Raw genomic sequence first — 22,955 nt, 5'->3', positions numbered from 1 at the left:
AAGTTTAACAACTTTGGGTCATCAACTCTTCCCTCAAGATTTGTTGCTCATAAGGATGAAGTGAGCAAACTTTGGCATGAGCGATTTGGTCACATAAACTATCGCTCCCTTAAAAATATATGTAAAGAAAATATGGTGACAGGTCTTCATATGGTATCTTGTAGAGATGGTGTTTGTTCCGGATGTGTACTCAAAAAACATCATAGGGATAGTTTTGAAAAGTGTGCCTCTTGGCATGCCTTAGCCCCTTGACAACTTGTGCATAGTGATTTATGTGGTCCACTTCCAATTGTTTCATTCTCTGGCTACAAGCATTTCTTAACTTTCATTGATGATTTCTCCAGACGCACTTGAGTATACTTCTTAAAACTCAAGAGTGAAGTATTTAACATGTTCTTGGCCTTTAAGGCCTTTGTTGAGAAACAATCTGGACATCAAATTCTTAAGCTAAGTTCTGATAATGACGGAGACTATGTTATCAAAAAATTCATCAACTTTTGCACTGAGCTTGGAATTCAAATGCAACACACTGTTCCATATACTCCACAACAAAATGGTGTATCTGAAAGGAAGAATCACACTTTAAAGGAAATGGTTAATTGTATGCTTCAATCTAAAGGACTTAGTCTTAATTTTTGGGCAAAAGCAATTAATTGCGCAAATTACATAGTAAATCGCACTCCTACTAAGGTTTTAAAGAATTTCACTCCAAAAGAAGCATGGAGCTCAATTAAACCAGATGTAAGTCACTTTCGTGTTTTTGGAAGTGAAGCATGGGCTCATATTCCAGATGAGAAACATAAAGCTTTAGAACCTAAGAGTGAAAAATGTATTTTTGTTAGATATTCTGAAGATGTCAAAGGATATAGACTTATTCCACTTAAGTCCAAAAATGTTATCATTAGAAGAGATGTAAAGTTTGCTGAAAATAGATCGGCCCATGAGCCTAATTCGGCAGATGTGCCACCTCTCTCTATCCCTTCTACTTTTGAAAACATTTCTTCTTCAAATGATGACAGTGAGGATGGCAATCCTCCCCCGCCTTCTCAGGATCCTCCCTCATCTCCTCAACTTCCAAAATGGGTCTGTGCTACTCGGGATGCAACAGGTGCTCTTGCAGGTGATCCTACAGATCAATGACATACACGTTCTCAGTTCGATATAGCCTTTTCTTTACTGGTTCAAGTTTTAGCGAATTATGATCCTGACACCTTTGCAGAAGCTTCAGGCCATCCAGATTGGGACGCAATTATGAATGAAGAATATCGTTCATTATTGGCAAATAATACATGGGATCTTGTTCCTCTTCCAAAGGGACGAAAACTTGTTAGATGCAAATGGGTTTACAGAACCAAGTTTGGTCCAAATGGAAAAGTTGATAAACATAAAGCTCGTCTTGTTGCTAAAGGTTTTTCACAAGTTGAAGGCATTGACTATATTGAAACCTTCTCCCCTTTTGCAAAAATGAACTCTATCTGCCTTGTTCCTTCCCTTGCTGCCTCTTTCAAATGGTAAGTCCATCAGATGGATGTTAAATCTGCCTTCTTGCATGAGGACTTGCATGAAGAAATCTATATGGAACAACCTCATGGCTTTATACAAACAGACTCTAGCCTTGTATGTCGGCTTAAGAAATCCCTTTATGGTCTCAAGCAAGCCCCTCGGGCTTGGTATGCCAAAATGGATAGCTTTCTTTTAGATACTGGATTTTCTAGGTGTCATTCTGACAATACTGTTTACACCAAGAAAGTGGGTAAGTCTCTTATCATTCTTTTTCTTTATGTTGATGATCTTATCCTTACTGGTAGTGATCCCAACCTTATAAACCATGTGAAGTCCAACCTTAAAAAGCAGTTTGAAATGACAGACTTAGGAAACTTGCATTATTTTCTTGGTCTTCAAGTCTTGCAGTCTAAGGAAGGTATTTCCCTTTCCCAGTCCAAGTATTCCTGTGATCTTGTACGCCACTTTCACATGGAAGACTGTAAGCCAACCCCTTCTCCCTTTCAGTCTGGAGCCAAACTTTCAGTCACTTGTACTTCCCTTAAAGTTGATGCTACCTTATACCATCATCTTGTAGGAAAAATTTTGTATCTGATCCATACTCGTCCTGACCTTTCCTTTGTTGTTGGCCTTATTGCTCAATTTATGCAAAACCCACATGAAAGTCATTGGAAAGCAGCGAAAAGAATACTTCGTTATGTTCGAGGTACAGTTCAATTTGGGATTCATTACAATGTAAAAGCATCTCCTCTATTGGTTGGTTTCACGGATTCTGATTGGGCTGGTGACCCTGATGATCAGAAGTCTATTCCCAATTATGTCTTCACTCTTGGTTATGGACCAATTACATGGGCTTGTAAGAAACAAAGTGCCATTTCTCTTTCTTTAGTAGAAGCAGAGTATCATGGCGTCGTAGAAGCTAGTAAGGAAGCCCTATGGCTTCATCAAATCCTTTCAAAGTTTGGCTTTCAACAACAGCATCCGACTACACTTTGGTGTGATAATCAAAGTGCCATTCAACTATGCAAAGGTCCAATCCAACATCAGCGCAACAAACACATTGAACTACGCATTCACTTCATCAGAAAGCTCATTCATGACCATGTTCTTGAAGTGCAATATTGTTCAACCAATGATCAAGTTGCAGACATCTTTACAAAGGCTCTCACAGAGGCGAAGTTTACTAAAATTTGATTTATGGTTGGAGTTCAGGAAGTTGTCACTAAGGAGGGATAGGCTCTAATGCCTCCTTCCTTCTCCTATTGTGTCATATTTATACATCCTTCAATCCTATCCCAAGTTGTTCTTAAGGGGGGATGTTAGGACATTCCGACACATAGGAAATAGTTAATTATAACTTGGTCTAGTGTAGAGTTAGGTAAAGTGTGTTTCTTTACTATGTACTTTTGTAACTTACAATATGATGGTCACAATATGTTTTAGACATGAAGTGATCCGACATTTCATTCTCTCCTTGGTACTACCAACACTTGATCTGTGGCTTAACACCCGATTGGTCCATGATCTCTGTTTAGCATGGAGGGTCATTTGTAGGGTGACCGTTCATGAGAGAAGCTTATGCAAATTTTCTTTCTTTTATTAATAAATTGCTTGAAGTGGTCGCGTTGGCTCAGGCCATGGACTGTTTCCCTCTTTGAGGGTTTTAACCACATCAAGAATACTAGTGTATTGATATGTGATCTGTTTGTGAGCGGTGTCCTTTGGTGTTTTATCCGAGGAACTTACCCTGTAAATTCCTACATTCATGTACCCTATGGATGACTTCACATTACTTTATGAAAATGACAAAGAATACTCATAACTGATTTTTAATGATGGACAATTTGGCATTCATTATAGAGTGCAAATATGCAAGTGGTAATCTCTAGGCCATGCTCCAAGATTTATTAATAGTTTGGTGTACCATGAGAATTTTTCATTTTGCAAGGTGGAGGGAGCTTGGTCCATGTACCAGCCAAATCCAAAATGAACCAAAGTTTAATTTCAATTCATGTTTCAAAATGGTAGGAAATCAATGCATTCATGGCCTCAGGCTCCAACATGGCGATTTCATTGTAGGTAGGTGACAAGTTCTGTTTTAAATTTCCTACCCAGAGTTACAATTCATTGTTGGTAAGTTATTTCTATTTGGAGCCAAGCTCTACTCCAGATTTTGTTATTTTTTTTCCTCCCACCACTCCTGGATGAGAGTCAGTTTTCTCCTCCTCCATTTTCTCTCGCAATTTACTTCTCACCACCTTTTCCTCACCTATGGTATTCCTCCAGGGCTCTACAAATGCCCAATAGTGAAAGCATGTTCTAAGCATCTTTGGTCACCTCTAGACTACTTCCTCCTCTTTCGCCTCCCTCATTTGACACTACATCCACTCCTCACCTTTCTAGGTGGCAATTCAAGCCTTCTCCTTCTCTTATTCCTTCTTAGCTTTACCCTTTACTCCCTTGACTTTCGACCTTGGTATTCGTTCGTCAGGTGCCATGCTTAAACAATAAGGTCTAGAAGAGGAGTGACTTATTATTGTGAGATGGGTCTCAAGCTCAATAGCTTGTAAATGCCTTGGTAGTACATTTCAGAGCCTATAATCCACCACAAATTCAAGAGGAAAATAGTTGATGTGGAAAGGGGGATTGTAGTGGAACAAGATTGTCTGTCAAACATGGAAGCTCAGGAAGAAATCACACAAGGGGGAGACTCAATCACTACATGTACACAATAGATATATATTGGAACATGAAGATGTTGCTCCGGAGAGTTCCGCTGGATAAAAATGAAGCTCAGGAAGAAATCCCACCAGCGTTAGATGAATTACAACTCACAACTAAGGGATTGGATTGTCGTCAGAAACGAATCAAAGATCATTTGGTCCTTCCTCTACATCTAAGTTGCTCACTGGGAAGCAACAAAGAATCCAATGTTGTCGAGGACTCAAACTCTCCCACGACTCTTTGATGACTTATGCTCACTCTCTTGATATTTAATTTTCCTTTTGATTTTCTATTTTTATGGTTATGATAGTTTTAACGGGGCCCAATGCTTTATAGTACAAGTGCCATAATTTTGAACTCTCAAAATAGTGTCTATTTTTGGGTGCTCAAGAAGTTTTGATTTTGCCACCAGTCTAGCTTCCTTAATGGCAGAATAGGGTAGATTAACATGTGTGTTTCAGTTTGGATCTAATGAAATGAAGTACTTTTGGTTGCCCCAAAAAAAACTTTGAGTTATTAAGTTATTATTGTTATTATTAAATGATTTGAAAAATGTAAGAAGTTCTTTTCAGATTTTCGAGGATTAAAACTATGAAGTTTGGTTTTATTAAAAATGTTTTCAAAAATAAATTCTAATATATTTATAAGATAGTTTTCAAAGGAGAATGTGATTTCAATCTTTTATAATGTTGGTCCCATATATGTTCTAGATTCTTTTGTGTCCAAACATTCTACGTCTTCTCCAATGTTTTGTTTCACTATGTAGTAAATGAGAATTTGTTTTATGTTATAATAATTATTTTATTTCTTGTGATGGTAACAATGAAAATATAAGTTTGATCTTTTAACTTAGTGTTAATGATTTCTTTGTAATAATTCAACATCTTTAATTTCATTTTTGAAGCTAATTTCATTGATCTTCCACAAAAATTACATGTTCAAAAGCTTACTGCAAGCCCTTGGTTTGCCACTCGAGAAACCAAACCATTGACAATATAGAAGGATTTTTGCCATAAAAGGTTTCAAATTCAAATAATTTATACAAAATGAAATAGTATAATTGATTATGAGCAAGTGATTACTAAGGGATCTAATATGACTACACTTGCTTATATTGGGATGTCCATGAAAATTGAAAAACAAAAGAGCCATTGGTTTCAAAGACATTTTGAAAATTAAAAGGAGATAGAGGGTTCCATCTTAGTGGGAGTAATAATAGCTTTATTGGTGATTGTGGGGTTGTACTAGCCTCGATACGCTCCAAGAAGTTGTCCAAAGCTTGCATTTAGAATTGCATTTCATTAAGTAGAAGCAAGATTTTATCTTTTGCATCATTCCATTCAAGAAGAACCTTACTCACCAATGTCTTCATCTGCTAGTACAAATCAATGGTGTGAATGTATTGGTTATGGTGTCCTTGAGTGTGCTCAGTATCTGGCACCCAAGTGGCTACTTCAATGAGAATATTAGAATTGGAGTAGCATTTTCGTTGCTAGAGAACTTCCTCCTCAACGTCTTGCAATTCTTGCTAGATTTATTGTGAGGTCTAGTGGTAGAACAATTGTGTTGAAGACTCTGCCCTGAAGTGAGTTAGTGAACCACCTTGAGAACCATGACCACCACATCCCCTACGACTTTGTGCTCGATGGCGGGTCATGGAAGTGACGCATAACAAATAGTGAAATAGAGATTGGGATGCGAGGAGACATAAGTGATGAAGTCCTAGAAAGGGAAAAGGCAGAGGGCATTAAGCAAGAGCGAGAAAATTCATCGACTCGACCAAGAGCCAACAATGAAGTCAATTAAGTAAGCATGGGAAGGGGAGGAAATATTCCTTCTCCACAATAGAAAAGGTTAAGGGGAGATACACCAAGTTGGAAAGTCTCTGCAACAAGGGGAGGATGATAAGAGGTAAGAAACCTCCATCATAACCAAAAGTAAAAGCAAGCAAAGCAACATCAAAGAGAGGATAGGAGCAAGAATATGGCACTGTAGTTGCATGAGTGGATAATCAAGGAATCTTAGTCAATCATTAATTAACCATAGTCAAGAGAGAGACTTGTACTTGGCTAGATAATGGAGGGTAGCATATTATTTAGATGTTGGAGGACGTCCTCCTCAATTATCTCTACATGGTTTAACTAGATCCAAATTATTTTTAACTTTAAAAGAATTTCACTTATGTTTATGTTTAAAGTAATGTTAGAACACCTTTCATTTTAATTAACTTGCACTTATACATTAAATCCATGATTACAACAATGTTCTACTTAATAAAAATAAACATAATTCCAAAAAAATAGAAAAGATATTTATTATATATCACTTTACCCCAAGGGATAGCTCAATTGTTAGACCCCTTGTTGCTAAGTACCTTGCCTATAGGAAGTCATGAGGTCATATATCTGGATGCTCTTGAGATAAGGCCCGATATATTAAGTCGTCTTTAATAGATTTATGTGAATCACTACCGTGGATGTAGCGACTACTCAATAACTGTGAACCATAATTACTTTAATTTTTTTTTTATTATATATCACTTAAAAACTTACTTTAATTTTTTTATAACTTTTGATAAAAATATTATAAATTTTATTTATTTATTTATTTTTCTCTTAATTTATTTTATAAAAATACACTATCTATAAATATTGCATTCATTCACAATAAATAAAATAGGCCCGGCTTAACTTTTGTATATTGTCTAACGGGAATATAAGAAATACTTTTTAAAAATTAATAATATTTATCGTTAAATTATTTATTTAATAATTTACCTTTTTAAAGTATCTTATTAAATATTTTGGATTTTATAAAATTTATAATGGAATGGGCAAAAAGAAAGTCACAAAAATACTTTTAAAAAGAAAAGATCACGAGAGTATATCTCACTGAATAGGCAGAAAGAGATTCAGGAAAATGCTCTAAAAAGAATCAAACAAAAGTCATGAGATGTCATTCAACTTATCTACTTTTCAATTAGAATGAGATCAAAATTTGAACGAGTGATGATAATATTTCATTTTTAAACCATTAACAATGATTACACTGCATCACTCTTAACACACTTTAAAACATGAAGTAAGTCGAAGGAAAATACAAATTTCGAAGCAGTCATTATAATTTTTTTATTTAATGAAGATATTTAATTTGGTTATAATTTTAAAATTAAATTATTATTATAAATTTGAATTTATAAAAGTTAAAAATTTTATTTTGAAATATTAAAATAAAAGGTTATAATGATAAACAGAATAGAATTTTAAATTTGATAAGTATTTATTATATTGATAATTTATAATTTTAATATGTTTCGAATTTAAATCTCTGTGATTTATATTAAATAATTGAGGAAATATTTTTAGTAGTAATTGGATAGAAATTCAGGAAATATTTTTAGTAGTAATGAGATAGGAGAAATTTTGATAGACAAAATTTTTCATGTGATTGATACTGAAAATATTTTCCTTAACTTTAACGCATAATATTGACCTTATAATTTTTTATTAGCTAAATTTTGGTCGACAAAACTTCTCCTAATTTTTCGTGACTTTGTTTTAATCATTTTAACCCATAATATTAACACTATAATTTTTTATTAACTATATATTTTAAAAACGTTTTTGTTATCTACACACTTTGACTCGCAATTTACCTATCAAATTCCATCTTGTGAGCATATATCTTAAACTTCTGAGTGTAAACACATCGTTTCAATTCAAGTGTTAATATCTAATAAGATGAGATATATCTCACATATACACGGCAAATCTCGTTAAATTTAACCATCGGTCCCATCTCTAGTGCGAGTCAATAGGCCAAGCTTTTAAATGGTAAAAGTCTACTGTCATTTCCAAACCTTAAAAGGGTGGATGGCACCGAATGGCAGCTAAAGTAGGGACACGCTATCTGTGACACACAATTCCTGTCGTACATTTGGTCAGACACCATGAATTTGAAGGGAACTGTACACTGCATATATACCCTCCCGGTTCCGGGGCGGCGGGGAAACTGCCAGATTCACGCATAAGTAGGGAAGGAAAACTATACTACGACGTGGACCCCTTCCTACTTTGCTTAAGATAACAACGCCAGCGAATGACCTGTAAGTGAGTCCAGAAGACGGCGAAGGAATTGACTATTAATCAGAGGTCCGCGCTTACCCTGGGAAAAGGCAAAGTAAAAGGTAAAAGCAAAGCGCCCACTTGGACCGGTAGACGAAATCTCGATAAAACAAGAGAAAAAGGAGAATTGGTGGAAGGTGGGACGAAAATGGAAAGACTTAAAGATTCCATCTCTTGCTGGCGATGTAATGCATGGCACTGAATCGAAGTAGATCGAAGTACTCATCATGATGGGAAATTATGGAAGAATCCTCGCAGTATCCCCCATCTGGGGATCCCCCAGCATGCTTGTATTTAAATCTGTCTTCGGGCCGCCCTGCCACACACTGAATTCCTGAACAAGGCACTGGAGGATTCTTACTTGGTAACTTCGCATACTCGATCTGTTTCGTGCTCTTTACTTTTAGGTCTGGATAAAGATCTGACGATTCTGTCTTTAATCGTGATTTTTGTTTGTGAGTCGGTCTAATACCTGTATTTATTCAGCTGTGTTTTTGAAATTTGGGGTTTTGAAGGGTTAATTTGGATACCTTCTGGGTCTTCGGGTAAGTAGGGTTTGGAGAAATATTGTAGCTAAATTTCAGGATGGTTTTTGCAATTTATTTCTCTGGAGGATTAATTTGGGTAGCCACTTGGTCTCGGCTTTTAATGTTTGGTCAACTATTGTGCTTTTTAAACCACTGTGGTTTGATTTTCAGGGTTTGACTTGCGTTGGATTTTCCACGGTATTGAACAAGGTTTGAAGGTTAAAGTATATTTACTGTGGAAGGAGAAATCTGTAGAATTCTTCGCTGAACGTGGCGGCCTTGGGGTATTGCTTTCTATGAGGGAATACTGTTACTTGTAAGGTGTTTCATTTTCATGGGCAATACATGCCGGGGTTCTTTTAGAAACAGTTACACTCAGGGCTACAAAGAGCCCTCTGATCGTTCTAGCTATAGGAAGAATAGTAATCGTTGTACTAGCGAATACAATACAAGCAGAACTGATTCTCGATCTGATGGTTCAGTGAATAGCGTGACAGTGCATTTAATCTCAAACGATTTTGGCAAGGAGAACCTCGCGGCACACGTTCCACCGAAGAAACAAGTAGTCCTGGAAACTCTGCAAAGCCCCAAAGAGGACAACATGAGACGGGGAGGCGATACATTTTCCTCTTATGTCTTAGGTCACCGCACCGAGAATCTGAGAGATCTCTACGCAGTGGGGCGAAAACTGGGTCAGGGTCAATTTGGGACAACTTATCTGTGCACTGAAATTGCCACGGGAAAGGAATATGCTTGCAAGTCGATCCCCAAGCGGAAGCTGATTTCCAAGGAGGACGTGGAGGATGTGAGGCGGGAGATTCAGATCATGCATCATTTGTCCGGGCATCCCAATGTTGTGACTATCAAAGGGGCTTATGAGGATTCCTTGCATGTGCACATTGTAATGGAACTGTGTGCTGGGGGTGAGCTCTTTGATCGGATTATTGAGAGAGGACATTTTAGTGAACGGAAAGCGGCTGAGTTGACACGGATTATTGTTGGGGTCGTTGAAGCTTGCCATTCGTTAGGCGTTATGCATCGAGACTTAAAGCCGGAGAATTTTTTGCTTGTTAACAAGGATGATGATTCATCATTGAAGGCAATTGACTTTGGGCTGTCTGTCTTTTTCAAACCTGGTAAGATTTTTTTTAGGTTGCTTTGTTTTTCCTCATTCAGTTCTGCTTTCACGTTTTCAATTTTGGTAATTGAAACAGACTAATGAATCGATCCACTGGTTTTATAATCTGCACAATCACAAATCTAGAAACGTTTCTCCTATCTCCGACAAGAAAAAATTTGATTGGAGAAGTATCTACTATCCTGTTTTAGTCATGCAGCTTAATTTGGATTGGAGAAGTACCCTGTTCCAATCATGTAGCTTAATTTTATAAGGGACATGCTGCTAGCTCCTGCATTGGGATACAGGGTGTTTCAAGCGTGCTGGAAAGTTTTGATCTCTCTTGCTTTTTCTCGTTGTTTCTTTTTCTTTTTGTCCTACTTTCCAAGTCTCTTTATCTCTTAACCTCCTCTGCCCATGTTTTCCTGTCGTTCTAGAATGCATTCAACAACAGCTTGTGGAATTGTCAAAGAACGTCTTCATCCAAGTTTCTCAACCTGCCCTTTTCTCTATATTCTTTTTTATTCTACCTTTTGACAATAGTATTTAGAACATTTATTTTTTTGAGACTCGTCGTTGAAGCCCTTTTTATTCGTAACTAAAAGATATAGAAGAGTATAATTATAATTCAATATGATTCATGAGTTCATGTCAACATATAACTGGCCCATTTTACTTGCAGGTCAGGTGTTCACTGATGTGGTTGGAAGCCCATATTATGTTGCCCCGGAAGTGTTATGCAAACGCTATGGTCCAGAGGCAGATGTGTGGACAGCCGGGGTCATCCTATACATCTTACTCAGCGGTGTTCCACCATTTTGGGCAGGTAACGAATACATCTTTAAGGGCAAAAGCCAGATTTGCCCCTCTAAAAACAGTTTAGCTGTAATTCTTATATGATGTGTGTCAACTCATATTGGATATACTTTTATTTTGCAGAAACACAACAGGGAATTTTCGATGCTGTTCTACGAGGTCATATTGATTTTGATTCAGAACCCTGGCCCACAATTTCTGAGAGTGCCAAGGATCTTATCAGAAAGATGCTTACTTCAGAACCATCTGAGCGCCTGACTGCTCATGGAGTTCTATGTATGAAAGAACTCTGAAAATTTCCCTTGTAACTTAACTTTATTGGCAAAAGTTTTAATGGCTGAAAAATTTATTGCATTGGCAGGAAAATCAGAAACCTTAAAGATTGACTTAGCAAATAAACTATGAAGGAACTTGTTTTTCAGAATGTGTAATAATGTTAAAGGGTTTTGGCAGCTCTCATATTTTAAAGTCACAAGTACTTATAGTCAAGCTTGTGGTGGATGCCAGGTCATCCGTGGATATGTAAAGATGGTGTCGCTCCAGATCAAGCTTTGGATCCAGCTGTATTATCTCGATTAAAGCAATTTTCTGCAATGAATAAATTGAAGAAGATGGCACTTATGGTGAGCAGTTTGTTTTTCTCTCCTAGATGCATCACTGTATATGAGGATTTGCAGTCATTCCTTTTCTCTTGTACATACTTCTTTGCTATACATATATATGGTATCTTAGTTAACATTATCCTTGTATTTTTCAACCACATTCTTGAAAAGGAAAAACTACAAATAACAGACACACATTTTCAAATACGAACTATTGTGTCTTCTATTAATCTTTTACTGAACATCTGCTGCGAAAATTTTATCTCTGTCTGAGGTTTTAGCATTCGGTTTACAACTCTTTCAATATTGACCAGCAATACTTCAGGCATGTGTGCTCAACTTTGTTCAATCCAACCAGTCCTGTGACCAAAACTGATGGGAACTTTTGTTATTTCTTACCTCTGTTTTCACCATGCAATGCTTGCATTTTTAAACTCCAACACTTATAATTGGCAGAGATGTTAAAATTATCCGAGGGTTTTGCCTTGAAATTCCCTCAATAATTTTTTTGGTTGTTTTTTATTGAGTCTGTAATTGAGGGTACCTTAAGAGGCAAAGATTATGCATTTTTCTTCTATAGCCACAGTGTTATTGGAACACTTGGTATCTCTAATATGTTATCATTCTTCACCAGCTTTTCAAAGCTACCTCATATCCTCATGCTTCTGAAAGTAATTTCATGAAATATTTGGCTGAATGCATTTCGCTGTGTAAGGCATTAAAGGGGACATCTTCTTTCTGCTGAAAATGATTCATATTATAGTGTTACTTAGATTGGCAGCTAATAGCTTAACCTTTTTGTTCTTTTATTCAGGTAATAGCTGAAAGCTTGTCAGAGGAAGAGATTGCAGGTTTGAGAGAGATGTTTAAGGCAATGGACACTGATAATAGTGGTTCAATAACTTTTGATGAGTTGACGGCTGGCTTAAAAAGATATGGATCTAACATGAAGGAGTCTGAGATTCGTGCTATAATGGATGCAGTAAGACTTTTACTATCATTTCCTTCTAGCTCATACGCAATGATTACTACAATGTTTGTTCATTATCATTACACATACAATCAAGCTACACGCAAACTACTTGTACACTAAATCATATATGTATTATATATACATATATGTTTGCATGTTTGTAAACATACACACACATGTACCATGAAAACTTGTGTACCTATATAATATGTACATTGATGTATGTATAGATGTTTGCACATGTATGTATGAATATGTATATGTACACACGAAGTATTCACATGATCTCTGTCTCTACTATATATGCAAATCTCATAGAGATTGTTTTTCCATGCCCACTATGCCCATGCCCCTGCTGTAAGTTAATAATGATAAAATTGAAATTAAATATTATATATAACAACAAAACATTTCTAGTAATCATGAAAAGTCATGTGAATAACCTTAAAAGAATATTCACCCCTGTGAACATCACACTCGATGCAATGAGTGCTAAATTGACTATTCAAAAATCATGAGAAAGTAGTCAGTTACGACTACCTCTCATGGAAATGGTCATAGATGAATGACTTTCTTAATGCAGTTGAATCCCAAAAAATGATATCCAATATAATGCACTGTGAATGACCCTCAATACTTAAATACATAAGAGTGAAGGGAGCTCTACTTGAATGGTTCATGAGGCACAATACTTGCTAAGGTTTTGCAAATGGGGTAGCAAGCTAAGTGGGTTTGATTGTAGGGAAAACTCCACAATTAAGCGTGCTTGAGCCAGAGGCGATCTGGGATGGGTGACCTCCTGGGAAGTCCTGGTTACCGGTGCAAGCCCTGGAAGTGATGATTGACGCTATGTGATTCATTTCACTAGTTTCAATCCCACTTCTTCACGCTTGTGAGCATCACCCGATGCAATGAGTGCTAAGTTGATTATTCAAAAATCATGAGAAAGTACTCAGTTACGACTACCTCTCATGGAAATGGTCATAGATGAATGACTTTCTTAACGCAGTTGAATCCCAAAAAATGATATCTAATATAATGAACTGCGAAAGACCCTCAATACTTAAATACATAAGAGTGAAGGGAGCTGTACTTGAATGTTTCATGAGGCACAGTACATGCTAAGGTTTTGCAAATGGGGTAGCAAGCTAAGTGGGTTTGATTGTGGGGAAAACTCCACAATTAAGCACGCTTGAGCTAGAGGCGATCTGGGATGGGTGACCTCGGAAGTGATGATTGACGCTATGTGGTTCATTTCACTAGTTGCAATCCCACTTCTTCACCCCTGTGAGCATCACCCGATGCAATGAGTGCTAAGTGGACTATTCAAAAATCATGAGAAAGTAGTCAGTTACGACTACCTCTCATGGAAATGGTCATAGATGAATGACTTTCTTAACGCAGTTGAATCCCAAAAAATGATATTTAGTATAATGCACTGTGAAAGACCCTCAATACTTAAATATTAAAATTATCATGCATTAGTTTATATGCTAATATGTAGTGTGATAGTGAAATTTTTGCCCTAGTTTACCCTAGGGTTTCAAATAAAATTCATGTATAGTATGCAACCAGATAATGACAATATATAAATTGTAATAACCAATACCGCAATTATTGCTCACAATACAACTCTACAGTCCATCAAATACGATTGCAATTGCATTAATGAGACAACAGTGCTATACGACTTCCCACAATGTGATTCAACAGTTCATCATCAGATAGTCCAAGTCCAATCCACAAATTACAATCAAGTATATCCGTGTTCCAACAGAGAATGATCAGTTCAACAGTTTATAGACCCCCAACTCCACTATTTCATACGAAATAACGATGTTCAACAGAAAATAAAATCTACTTCTGATCTGATGACCCTAAGCCGTCAGGCAGTTTCGGTCCTTCCTAGAACCACTGTTCAATATCAGATCGAAATCTGTCTCAGTGACCCTAAGCCTTGTGATTGCACTTCGATCTTCAGAAGGAGACTGACCTGTGACTGCTGGAAGAGACTCATTCAACTCTATGAAATTCGGGTCTGTTGGCAGTCCCCAAGCTTCAGATTTTAGCCACAGAGATGTTCTCGCTTGTGCACAAGGAGATGTTCTTTCCATGGAAGGGTACCGGCCTGTGTAAGAAGCTTTTCCTCACCTCAGACGAAACCTTCTTTCACCTTGCATTCAATCCAGAATGATGCTGGATCCGCAGAGTGCTATCAAAATGTGTAGAAAATCCACGAAATTCTGATTTGCTAATATGAGCAATCTGAAATAAAAATTCTTCTCACATAAACACAGTATTTCTCTACTAGATGCAGCGGAATAGGAACAGAAATAAAAGCAGTCACACAATTGAACAACACAGAATTGTCTCGGGAACCCAACTGGGGAAACCCTCTGCTTGTTATTGAAGAAGTTTGAGCAATGAATCTCATACAATACAATAAAGTTTCATTAGAGAACAAACATGTTCTCTCTGCTTACACTAAGCTGAAACACCCTTGCTTGCACCTTGATCCCTGCCTCCTAACCCAAGGAACTCGTCCTTCTTCAAGCTCCCACAAGCCTTTCCTAAACTTGTTCTCCTTCTCTCGCAAGCCTTTCCTAAACTTGTTCTCCTTCTCTCACAAGCTCCACTCACAGACTTGTGCTTCCTATTGCTTGGTCTCACCAACACGTGTTCACCAAAACAATGAATAAACTTGTGCCTTCGCTCGTCTTTCTAAAGCAATTTGAATGGCTAAAATTAGTGAGTTCTATATTAGGTAAGTCGAACTGGTGGTTCACAAGTTAACAAAGGCTCACTGCTAGTGTTAACTTGTCCTTCCTAAAATTTAGGAGGCTAACTCAAACTCTTCGTCCTGTTCCCAATATAACTCACACTAGAAGACAAATAACTCACCTTCTATTTTAACACATTGGTTAACTGCTTCATAACTCGTACTGGACTCCTATTTTTTAGGAGCTCAACCATGCCAAAGAGGCACAAATCAAGGAACCCAAACTCACTACTATTTCCAACAATGCGTTTTCCCCAATTCAAATGGCTCCTCAGACTTCAGATTGCTCCGTCGCTGGTCTTCCAGAGAATCACCCTTCCAAAAATAAACCTTAATTCTGCCTCAGAATAATTACAGACCCTGCACTATACTTCGCTGCCCAATTAGAAGGTATCCTGAGGCAGGAACAGAAAAGAGCCCAGGACAACCTCGCTGCCTTTAAAAAGGATGTTCTGTGCCAGAGCGAGGGGGCAGACAGAGTTTGTTTCCCTTTCAGAAGTATATTCCTGTGTTAACACCAAAGCCCAAACCAACAAGAACTTCATTGTCCTCCAGAAAACTTTCCTGTGCCAGAACAGATTGAAGAAAAGAATAGAGATTTGTCAACTAGGGTGGAAACTTTCACCACCGAAATTGACCAGAAGAAAGGGGTCTTAAAACCCTCAGAGCTAATGCTCAAAAGACAAATGAAATGATCCACACTTGTTATCCAAAATGAATTCAACCCTCTTATATTTATAGATTTCCTAGAGGGGTCTCTTCTTCTTAATTGATTGAGTAAATTTTACTTCAAACCCCAATTTTGGGTTTCTTTGCCCAACTGCCCCAAAACTCTCACCCAGAATTGGGATATTTTGGGTTTTTCCCCTTTATTGAGGACTGTAGCCTACGGGGATCGATAGGATGTTTCGTCCTTCATTCATCCTCAATTCGTAGAGGACATTACATAATAAAATTATTACAAGAATTCCAAATTTTAATTTGTGTTATTTAGCATTCTGGCAATCAAGTTACAGGTAACATGTTACTGTGCCAATTATTTTCCATGGATTGTATAGAGGAATCTTGGTAAAGCTACACATGAAAGTGTGAAAAAGATTATTGATTAATTTTTTAGTAAGCATATTCAGAAAGAGTTGTTTACGGGCATTGCGAATTTGTCATTTATGAGAATTATGAATCCTCCAGTTAACCAGAAAGATTGAGAATATTGCCTGAAAATAATCTTTGAGTTTATAGTATAAAGTAAATGACAAGGATTTGGAGATTTAAACACAGACCAATTCCTTCTGTGTGAAGGCAACCAAAGCTTCTCCTTCAAGGATATGATGCACCATAATATGTGAATAAAAACCTGAAAGATTGATAGATGGGAACGTGGCAGATGTTTTGTCAACAGTCAAGGCAATGTGACAAAGTCCAAACAGGTCATAGCTTATTTTGTTTCCACTTAAGTTCCACCATCGTTCCCAATTTTCCATGCTGGGTTTACTACATGCCATTTGTTTGTGCTTTTAGCTTTTCCAAACTGGCCTATTGCTTATAGTTATGACGTGGATGATGGTACTGTGTATTTCTTATAGTCATGACATGGCATTGTGTCAAAGGCACCCTAAAAGTTTGTAAAATCACAAAAGTTGTCCTGCACAATCTGAGTATTGCTTTGGCATGGATTCCACTTGCGTTGATTATTTGTAATTTCTTACCTGTTTCTCTGCACTTACTGGATTGTTTTAACATGAGACTCCAATTAATCTGGTATATTGATGCTTTGTATGAAATATGAAAGCCCTTACACCGGATTATCTTACAATTTTGCAATTCTTTAATGATGATTGCCTGTCATTTGGAACCTCTTTAATGTATTACCAAACAGTTATGGCTGTGATATTTTACTCTATTTATAAATGTGAGCTTCTAACTCATTGGATTATCACAGGCTGATGTAGACAACAGTGGTACAATTGATTATGGAGAATTCATTGCTGCAACTTTTCATTTGAACAAATTGGAGCGTGAGGAGCATTTATTTGCTGCATTTTCATACTTTGACAAGGATGGAAGTGGTCAAATTACGGTTGATGAGCTCCAGCAAGCATGCTTAGAGCATAATCTAACTGATGTTCGTATTGATGAGATTATTCGTGAAGTAGATCAAAACAATGTAAGTACCCTGCTTCTCTGGCTTGTTGCATTTGCTACAAACTAAACAAATCTCAGTTCTTCCTTTAAACTTCAAATAATTTAATACAATAGAAAAGAACCCAGGGTGGGGAAGGGACTAGCAGCAGCTGCTGTCATAAATGTAAGATGTTTTTCATTAAACTGTTTATGGGAAGAGATTGATGGATCACTTTTAAAAGATTTACACAAATGATTAATGAAACATCTTATTACCTCATACACAATTGATCAATGAAACATCTTCTTATTTCTCCTTTTTCACAGGGAATTCGTAGCTAAATTCATGTTATCAGAACCAGAACCAGAATCGAACCAGCTAACCCCAGATCTAGGGAAAAACCAGAAACAAAATCAGTCAACCAGAACATAAAATATTCAAATATATATTCTTGTACATAAATGTATATCCAAACCCACGATGAAAGGTTCTCTCATGTATATATTATGCAAGGATGAATATAGCAAATAGCATCAAGTACGATAGATATCTGAACCAAAATATATAATCATTGAGGCTCTAAATGTCCTCTAGAGCTCAAAAAAATCATACTGCACTCTACAATCAAATCATTAAATCTAGATTCTCTACATTTTCTGCACAGATATGCTCAGGAAGCCCTCCAGATAAGCCCAACAAGCACTCAGAATTAGCACAAGCATGGTGTTGAAACAACACTGATTTTATGCAAATGTCAATCCCTTCCCAAGTTCACAAATGAAGAATGAGAAGCATGTGAGTGAAATATAGGAGGGAAATCATTGAATAGATAAAATCAGGTTTTAAGTTAGGTTTAGGGTATTTTGTTTTCTTTATTTGTTATTTTGTTATTTTTATTTTAAATTTGTGGGTGGGGTTGTGCTGATATGGAACCTATCAGAAGTTAGAACTGGGCAAATTGGCTGTTTTGGTCTAGTTTTTGGAACCTATCAGAAGTGGGCAAACTGGCTGTTTTGGTCTGGTTTTTGGACTGGTCATCCCTGTGCTTTAAGACAAATGGTTCTAGCCCAACACCCTCAAACTGGTCTAAATCTGCTGGTAACAGTCCATTTCAACCAATTCTGATAACATTGAGCTAAACTGCAATTACAATTACGATATAAACTTTACAGGATCAGCTAAATTTTAAATATCATATATTCTGCACTAGAGGTGGAGTTAACCATTGCCATTATCATATACTCCTGATTGATCATCTCTATCAATGCAATGCTATTTCATCTCTATGTGAAAATTTAGTACCTCTCATCTTGTCACAGTTGGTTCCACTTGCTTTAAGCCTTCTTAACCATGCCAAGGCGCAAAAGCATAACCATTTCTGTAATGAAGCAATGTTGATTCTTGACCAACAAACTAAATACAAGTTCCTAAGGTGTGTCATTTTATTTACTGTGCTTCAAGTGCAACTATTAGCTTGGTAGAAACAAGCCGATCACTCATGCATGCACATAATACTAAATTAACATCCATTATCAGAGATATTCATAGAAGAAACGCCTCACTGAAACGCCTGCTCCTATAGAGGTAGGTGGAGTGTAATGCAGTTTTGAAGGTGAGCAGTTCTAATGTTCTGTAAATCTCAATATATGAATGGTTGTTGCTGTTGCTAAAACCTAGCGTTATTTGAAAATATATGATAGAACAGTATGGAAGATAAGACAAGAAGACTTAAACATCTTCCTCTCTAATGCTACATATGTCATAAAGGTACACCTAAAAAAACAGCATCCCTGTGGTTAGTTTCAATCAGCACAAATGCCATTAGTACCACTGGTTGGGTGAACTCAATATTGCTCATCTCTCAGGGCTCATAGATGATAGGATCATATGATCAACTGATCTTGATGCTGCTTGTGAAACCAAACAGGGTTTAGGATGATCCCTTGCTGGATCCACAATATCAAAAAGTGACATTACAAATGCATTCTTGATGATGTTTCAACTGTCAAATTACCTTCTGAACCTTGAGCATCTCAACTAAACAAGAAGAATAACAGCTGTATGTTATTGATGAATCATTAGTTGCTGTCTGTTGTAAAAAGTGTCTTCTATTCAGTAGCTTTCTTGCCTCCAAGTCTATACTCAAAAGTGAACATACTTGAGCAACATCAGCTTGTGTGTAGATTTCCTGTCTTATATAGATGTCAGTATCTCTGAACATGCAAAATATGGGGTAGATAGCTGACCCACAAGATTAGAAGTTTATTGGTCTACAAGGAAGAGGAATAAAAGAGAGTTGATTGGTTTTCTTGACAAGAGAGAGATAGAAATGGCATGAATGGGGTGTTGGCCATCAATAATGGGTAAGGTGGCATGGCTTTTAGAAGTTTTAATTGATTATTAATTGGGAGATTACCTGGTACGGCTTCCTTGTGTAGGCTAAGGATTCAAAACCTTGAACACTTTGGAATTGTCTTTGCTTATATGAATATGATTCCGCATATCTCCTTTTTCAGGCTGCAATTTCTCTGAACAGGCTTACAGTTGACATCATTTGGCCCCGTCTAACAACTAAGAAATTTAATTTGTGATATTTATATGAAATTTGTCACAAACTCCAATCGTTGCAAGAGCACCCTTTAGTAGGATCGAAGCTGCTAGCTAGCTTCCTTATTAAAATAGGGAGATGAGAGAGAGTAACTGGAACCAGCAATGTAATTAGCTTTCTTCTCATATCAAAAGGCTGTAATCACACCAAGAGAAGTAAGGTTCTCTACAGCTTTGGGTGCAGGAGATTCCCATTCATGTGCATTTGTGTAATGCTAATAAAATAAAATGAAAAAAATAGGATACTTGTTTTTTTTAATTACCTTAATGTCAAAAACAGTAGTGTGTTATTTATCTTAATATATTTATAAAACTATAAACTAGCAGATATCCATCGTAGTCTTGGACCTATTAGGAGTCAAGAGGGACGAGGCAAGGGGAGATGCAAACCACAATATTATTAATAGTATCCAAGGGTGCAAAGAGATTGAGGTTTTCACCTCAAATTTTTGGATACCTTTCTGTGTTTAATAGATTCGGGGTCAAGATGCATTTTTGCTAGTCTTATAGCAGCATTAGTTTAAACAAAAATGTAATTTACTTTTCTACGAAGAGGGTTGTATTTACTTGAATGTTTATGAAAACATTGCTCTATCCCCACCAATTTGTCAAATGGTGTCAGTTGGGGCAGACAGGTGAGTTCCTAATTACTTTCGTAAGAGGCTGGATTGGCTGTTGGTGACCGTCCTCTAGGCTCCAAGTCTCTCAGCTAAGATTTCTAAGGAAGTTTCCCGCAGTAGTGATATTTGAGAAATATGACAGTGAAGTATTTCAATTTTCCCCTTGGACATGTTCAGTGCTTAGATACCATAATTGCTTAATCAGCTATACTTCTTGATACTAAAGCTGCTTAAGCGAAATGGTAGAGTGATCTTACTGGTTAGAATTATGCTGCAACTGGGCATGATGGAGAACATATAACAGAAATATATCAGCGAGCATTTGCTGCTTTTCTGTTTCACTTTGTTTGTGTCCTTGTTCGATTTTTTGCTTCCATCTTTATTGAGAGTATGTAATTACATCAAAACCTCCATAGTTGAAACTTCAGCGGAACAGACTTAGTATGATTTTTAATTACCGACTTCCATATTGATTGGAAATTGAAAAATCACAGGAACTTTCATTATAAGAGTTTTTTCTTCCATCTTTATTGAGAGTATGTAATTACATAGTTGAAACTTCAGCGGAACAGAGTTAGTATGCTTTTTAATTACCGATTTCCATATTGATTGGGAATTGAAAAATCACAGGAACTTTCATTATAAGAGTGTTGCAAATTATTTTTGTTGTAGATGAACCGAAGAATCCAAGTACAAGCAATAGCCATTTTTTTACTATGTACAGGAAAATGCCTTCAGTGCAATTATTATATTTTTACTTGTTTTGAAGGCCACATGCAATCTCTGTTTCCAATAAAGGTATTTTACCAACTCTTACTCACATTCGTTCTGACATGTCTGCTTCCAGGATGGGAGTATAGATTACAATGAATTTGTCGCTATGATGCGGAAGGGAAATGGAGCCGTTGGGAGAAGGACAATGCGGAATAGCCTGAACTTCAGTATGAAGGATGCTTTACCAATTGGTTAATGCTCGACTATTGACAATCTTTTTGTGTGCAGCTTTATTGTTCGAAGGGAGTCGTGAAGAAAGTGTTTTTCTTTGTCCTTTAATTCATTAGATAAAAAACGGTTGTAAAATCGCGTTTGTAATTTGATAAGGATGCATTTGAAAGTCATCTCTGTTCTCCGCACGATGTACAGGCTTAGATGATATCTTATATTTTTGTAGAGTGACTACCCGAACATGGTCTGCCTAAAGACATTTTGTCAAACTTTGCGAGCCATTGGGCTTTACTCATGAACGCCAAGGGAATTCATTCATGTTCAACTTGGCTCCCATGTAATGTGTTCGGAATTTCAACTGAGAACACAATTGATGACTTAGAAAAGCAAATCTGATTTGTGAGGAACTTAATTGTCATTATCGAGTAATTTCTCTCTTGGCAAGTTACCAACATGTTTTGTATTGAACTTTTTTGTTTCCCCATATGGTTGTTTATATTTTTTTGTACCTTGTATAGATTCTTTCTGTTAATAAATTAAATCTTTTGCGAATGGCATGCAAATAACTGTTATGTACAATAGAAAATGTGGCTTTGAACAATAATTGGAAACTACGAGAAACCTGTTGTGAGCACTGCTTTGGGAGGAAGATCAGGCAGTTTGGATTTGTAAATTCTAGGAAACCAAAGTACTGCCTCTACATGTTTTTATAGTTGAAACGATTGGCTGTATTGCTGGTCAAGTCGTTGAAGCCGGAAGGTCATCTCGTTCCCATTGCTTAGGTGTTTTGTGGTGTTTTCCTTATTGTAGATATTCCGAACAATTTTTGTACGAGGATTCCTCCATGGCCTCTGCTTGTTCTTGCAATATATCATTTCATTCATGGCAACCTCCTCCTGCTTCCATCAAGCATGTTATCTTCCATTGAACACGAGGTGACTCTTGATCTTTCTTGGTGGTGACCTTTTGTTTTCCTCCATGCAACTTTGTTAAATGTTTGTGCAGGAATATACGGTAACCCTTCATATTCCTGAAAGTGACCCTTTCTCTTCCTTGTGATCGATATCACTTGATGATGGTCCTTGCACCAACTTAATCGCAAATACCCAACACCATGGGTATAACAAGAGATGGAGATGGGTAGAGGAAGTATAATTAAGGCTCTTTTGTGATATCTCGACAGTATCAGATGATGTAGATAACTCGTGATAGAATGAAAATATGAGACTTTTATTGCGCCGAGAGGTGTATTCTACAACCTAGTGTGGAGGAGATGTGTAAGTTTGTCTGTCTAATGGAAATAAAAATCTAAATCTAATTTTGTTTTGGCTAATTTCAACTTAAATAAATGAAAATGAAATCACTGATGATAGAATGAAAATATGAGACCTTTATTGCGCAGAGAGGTGCATTCTACAACCTAGTATGGAGGAGATGTGTAAGTTTGTTCATCCAGCAGAATTTTTTTTTGTTCCGCTAATTTCAACTTAAATAAA

At 36.9% G+C, this 22,955-nt stretch overlaps 1 protein-coding gene across 1 annotated transcript; it reads left to right on the top strand.

Annotated features, from left to right (window-relative positions):
• Window positions 1–8,402: 8,402 nt before the first annotated feature.
• Window positions 8,403–21,866, top strand: LOC149237301 (calcium-dependent protein kinase 26-like). The gene is made up of 8 exons (XM_089372621.1): window positions 8,403–8,715; window positions 9,050–10,014; window positions 10,678–10,821; window positions 10,935–11,087; window positions 11,319–11,434; window positions 12,228–12,395; window positions 17,105–17,329; window positions 21,362–21,866. Exons 2-8 carry the CDS (start codon window positions 9,213–9,215, stop codon window positions 21,482–21,484), a joined length of 1,731 nt encoding a protein of 576 aa, XP_089228747.1. The 5' UTR covers window positions 8,403–8,715; window positions 9,050–9,212; the 3' UTR covers window positions 21,485–21,866.
• Window positions 21,867–22,955: the final 1,089 nt, after the last annotated feature.

The sequence above is a fragment of the Pinus tabuliformis genome, chromosome 8 (assembly GCF_031772625.1).
Source record: "Pinus tabuliformis cultivar Carrire ecotype Pingquan chromosome 8, CPIR1, whole genome shotgun sequence".
Lineage (NCBI taxonomy): Eukaryota > Viridiplantae > Streptophyta > Pinopsida > Pinales > Pinaceae > Pinus > Pinus tabuliformis.
Note: the sequence above shows the minus strand (reverse complement) of the source record. Positions and strands in the feature narration are given on the sequence as shown.

Excerpts from the sequence above, each read along its gene's own strand:
- LOC149237301 (XM_089372621.1), top strand. The coding sequence starts at position 9,213 with ATGGGCAATACATGCCGGGGTTCTTTTAGAAACAGTTACACTCAGGGC. Across the intron at positions 11,435-12,227 it reads TGAAGAAGATGGCACTTATG|GTAATAGCTGAAAGCTTGTC; the intron begins GTGAGCAGTTTG and ends TCTTTTATTCAG. Across the intron at positions 17,330-21,361 it reads GTGAAGTAGATCAAAACAAT|GATGGGAGTATAGATTACAA; the intron begins GTAAGTACCCTG and ends GTCTGCTTCCAG.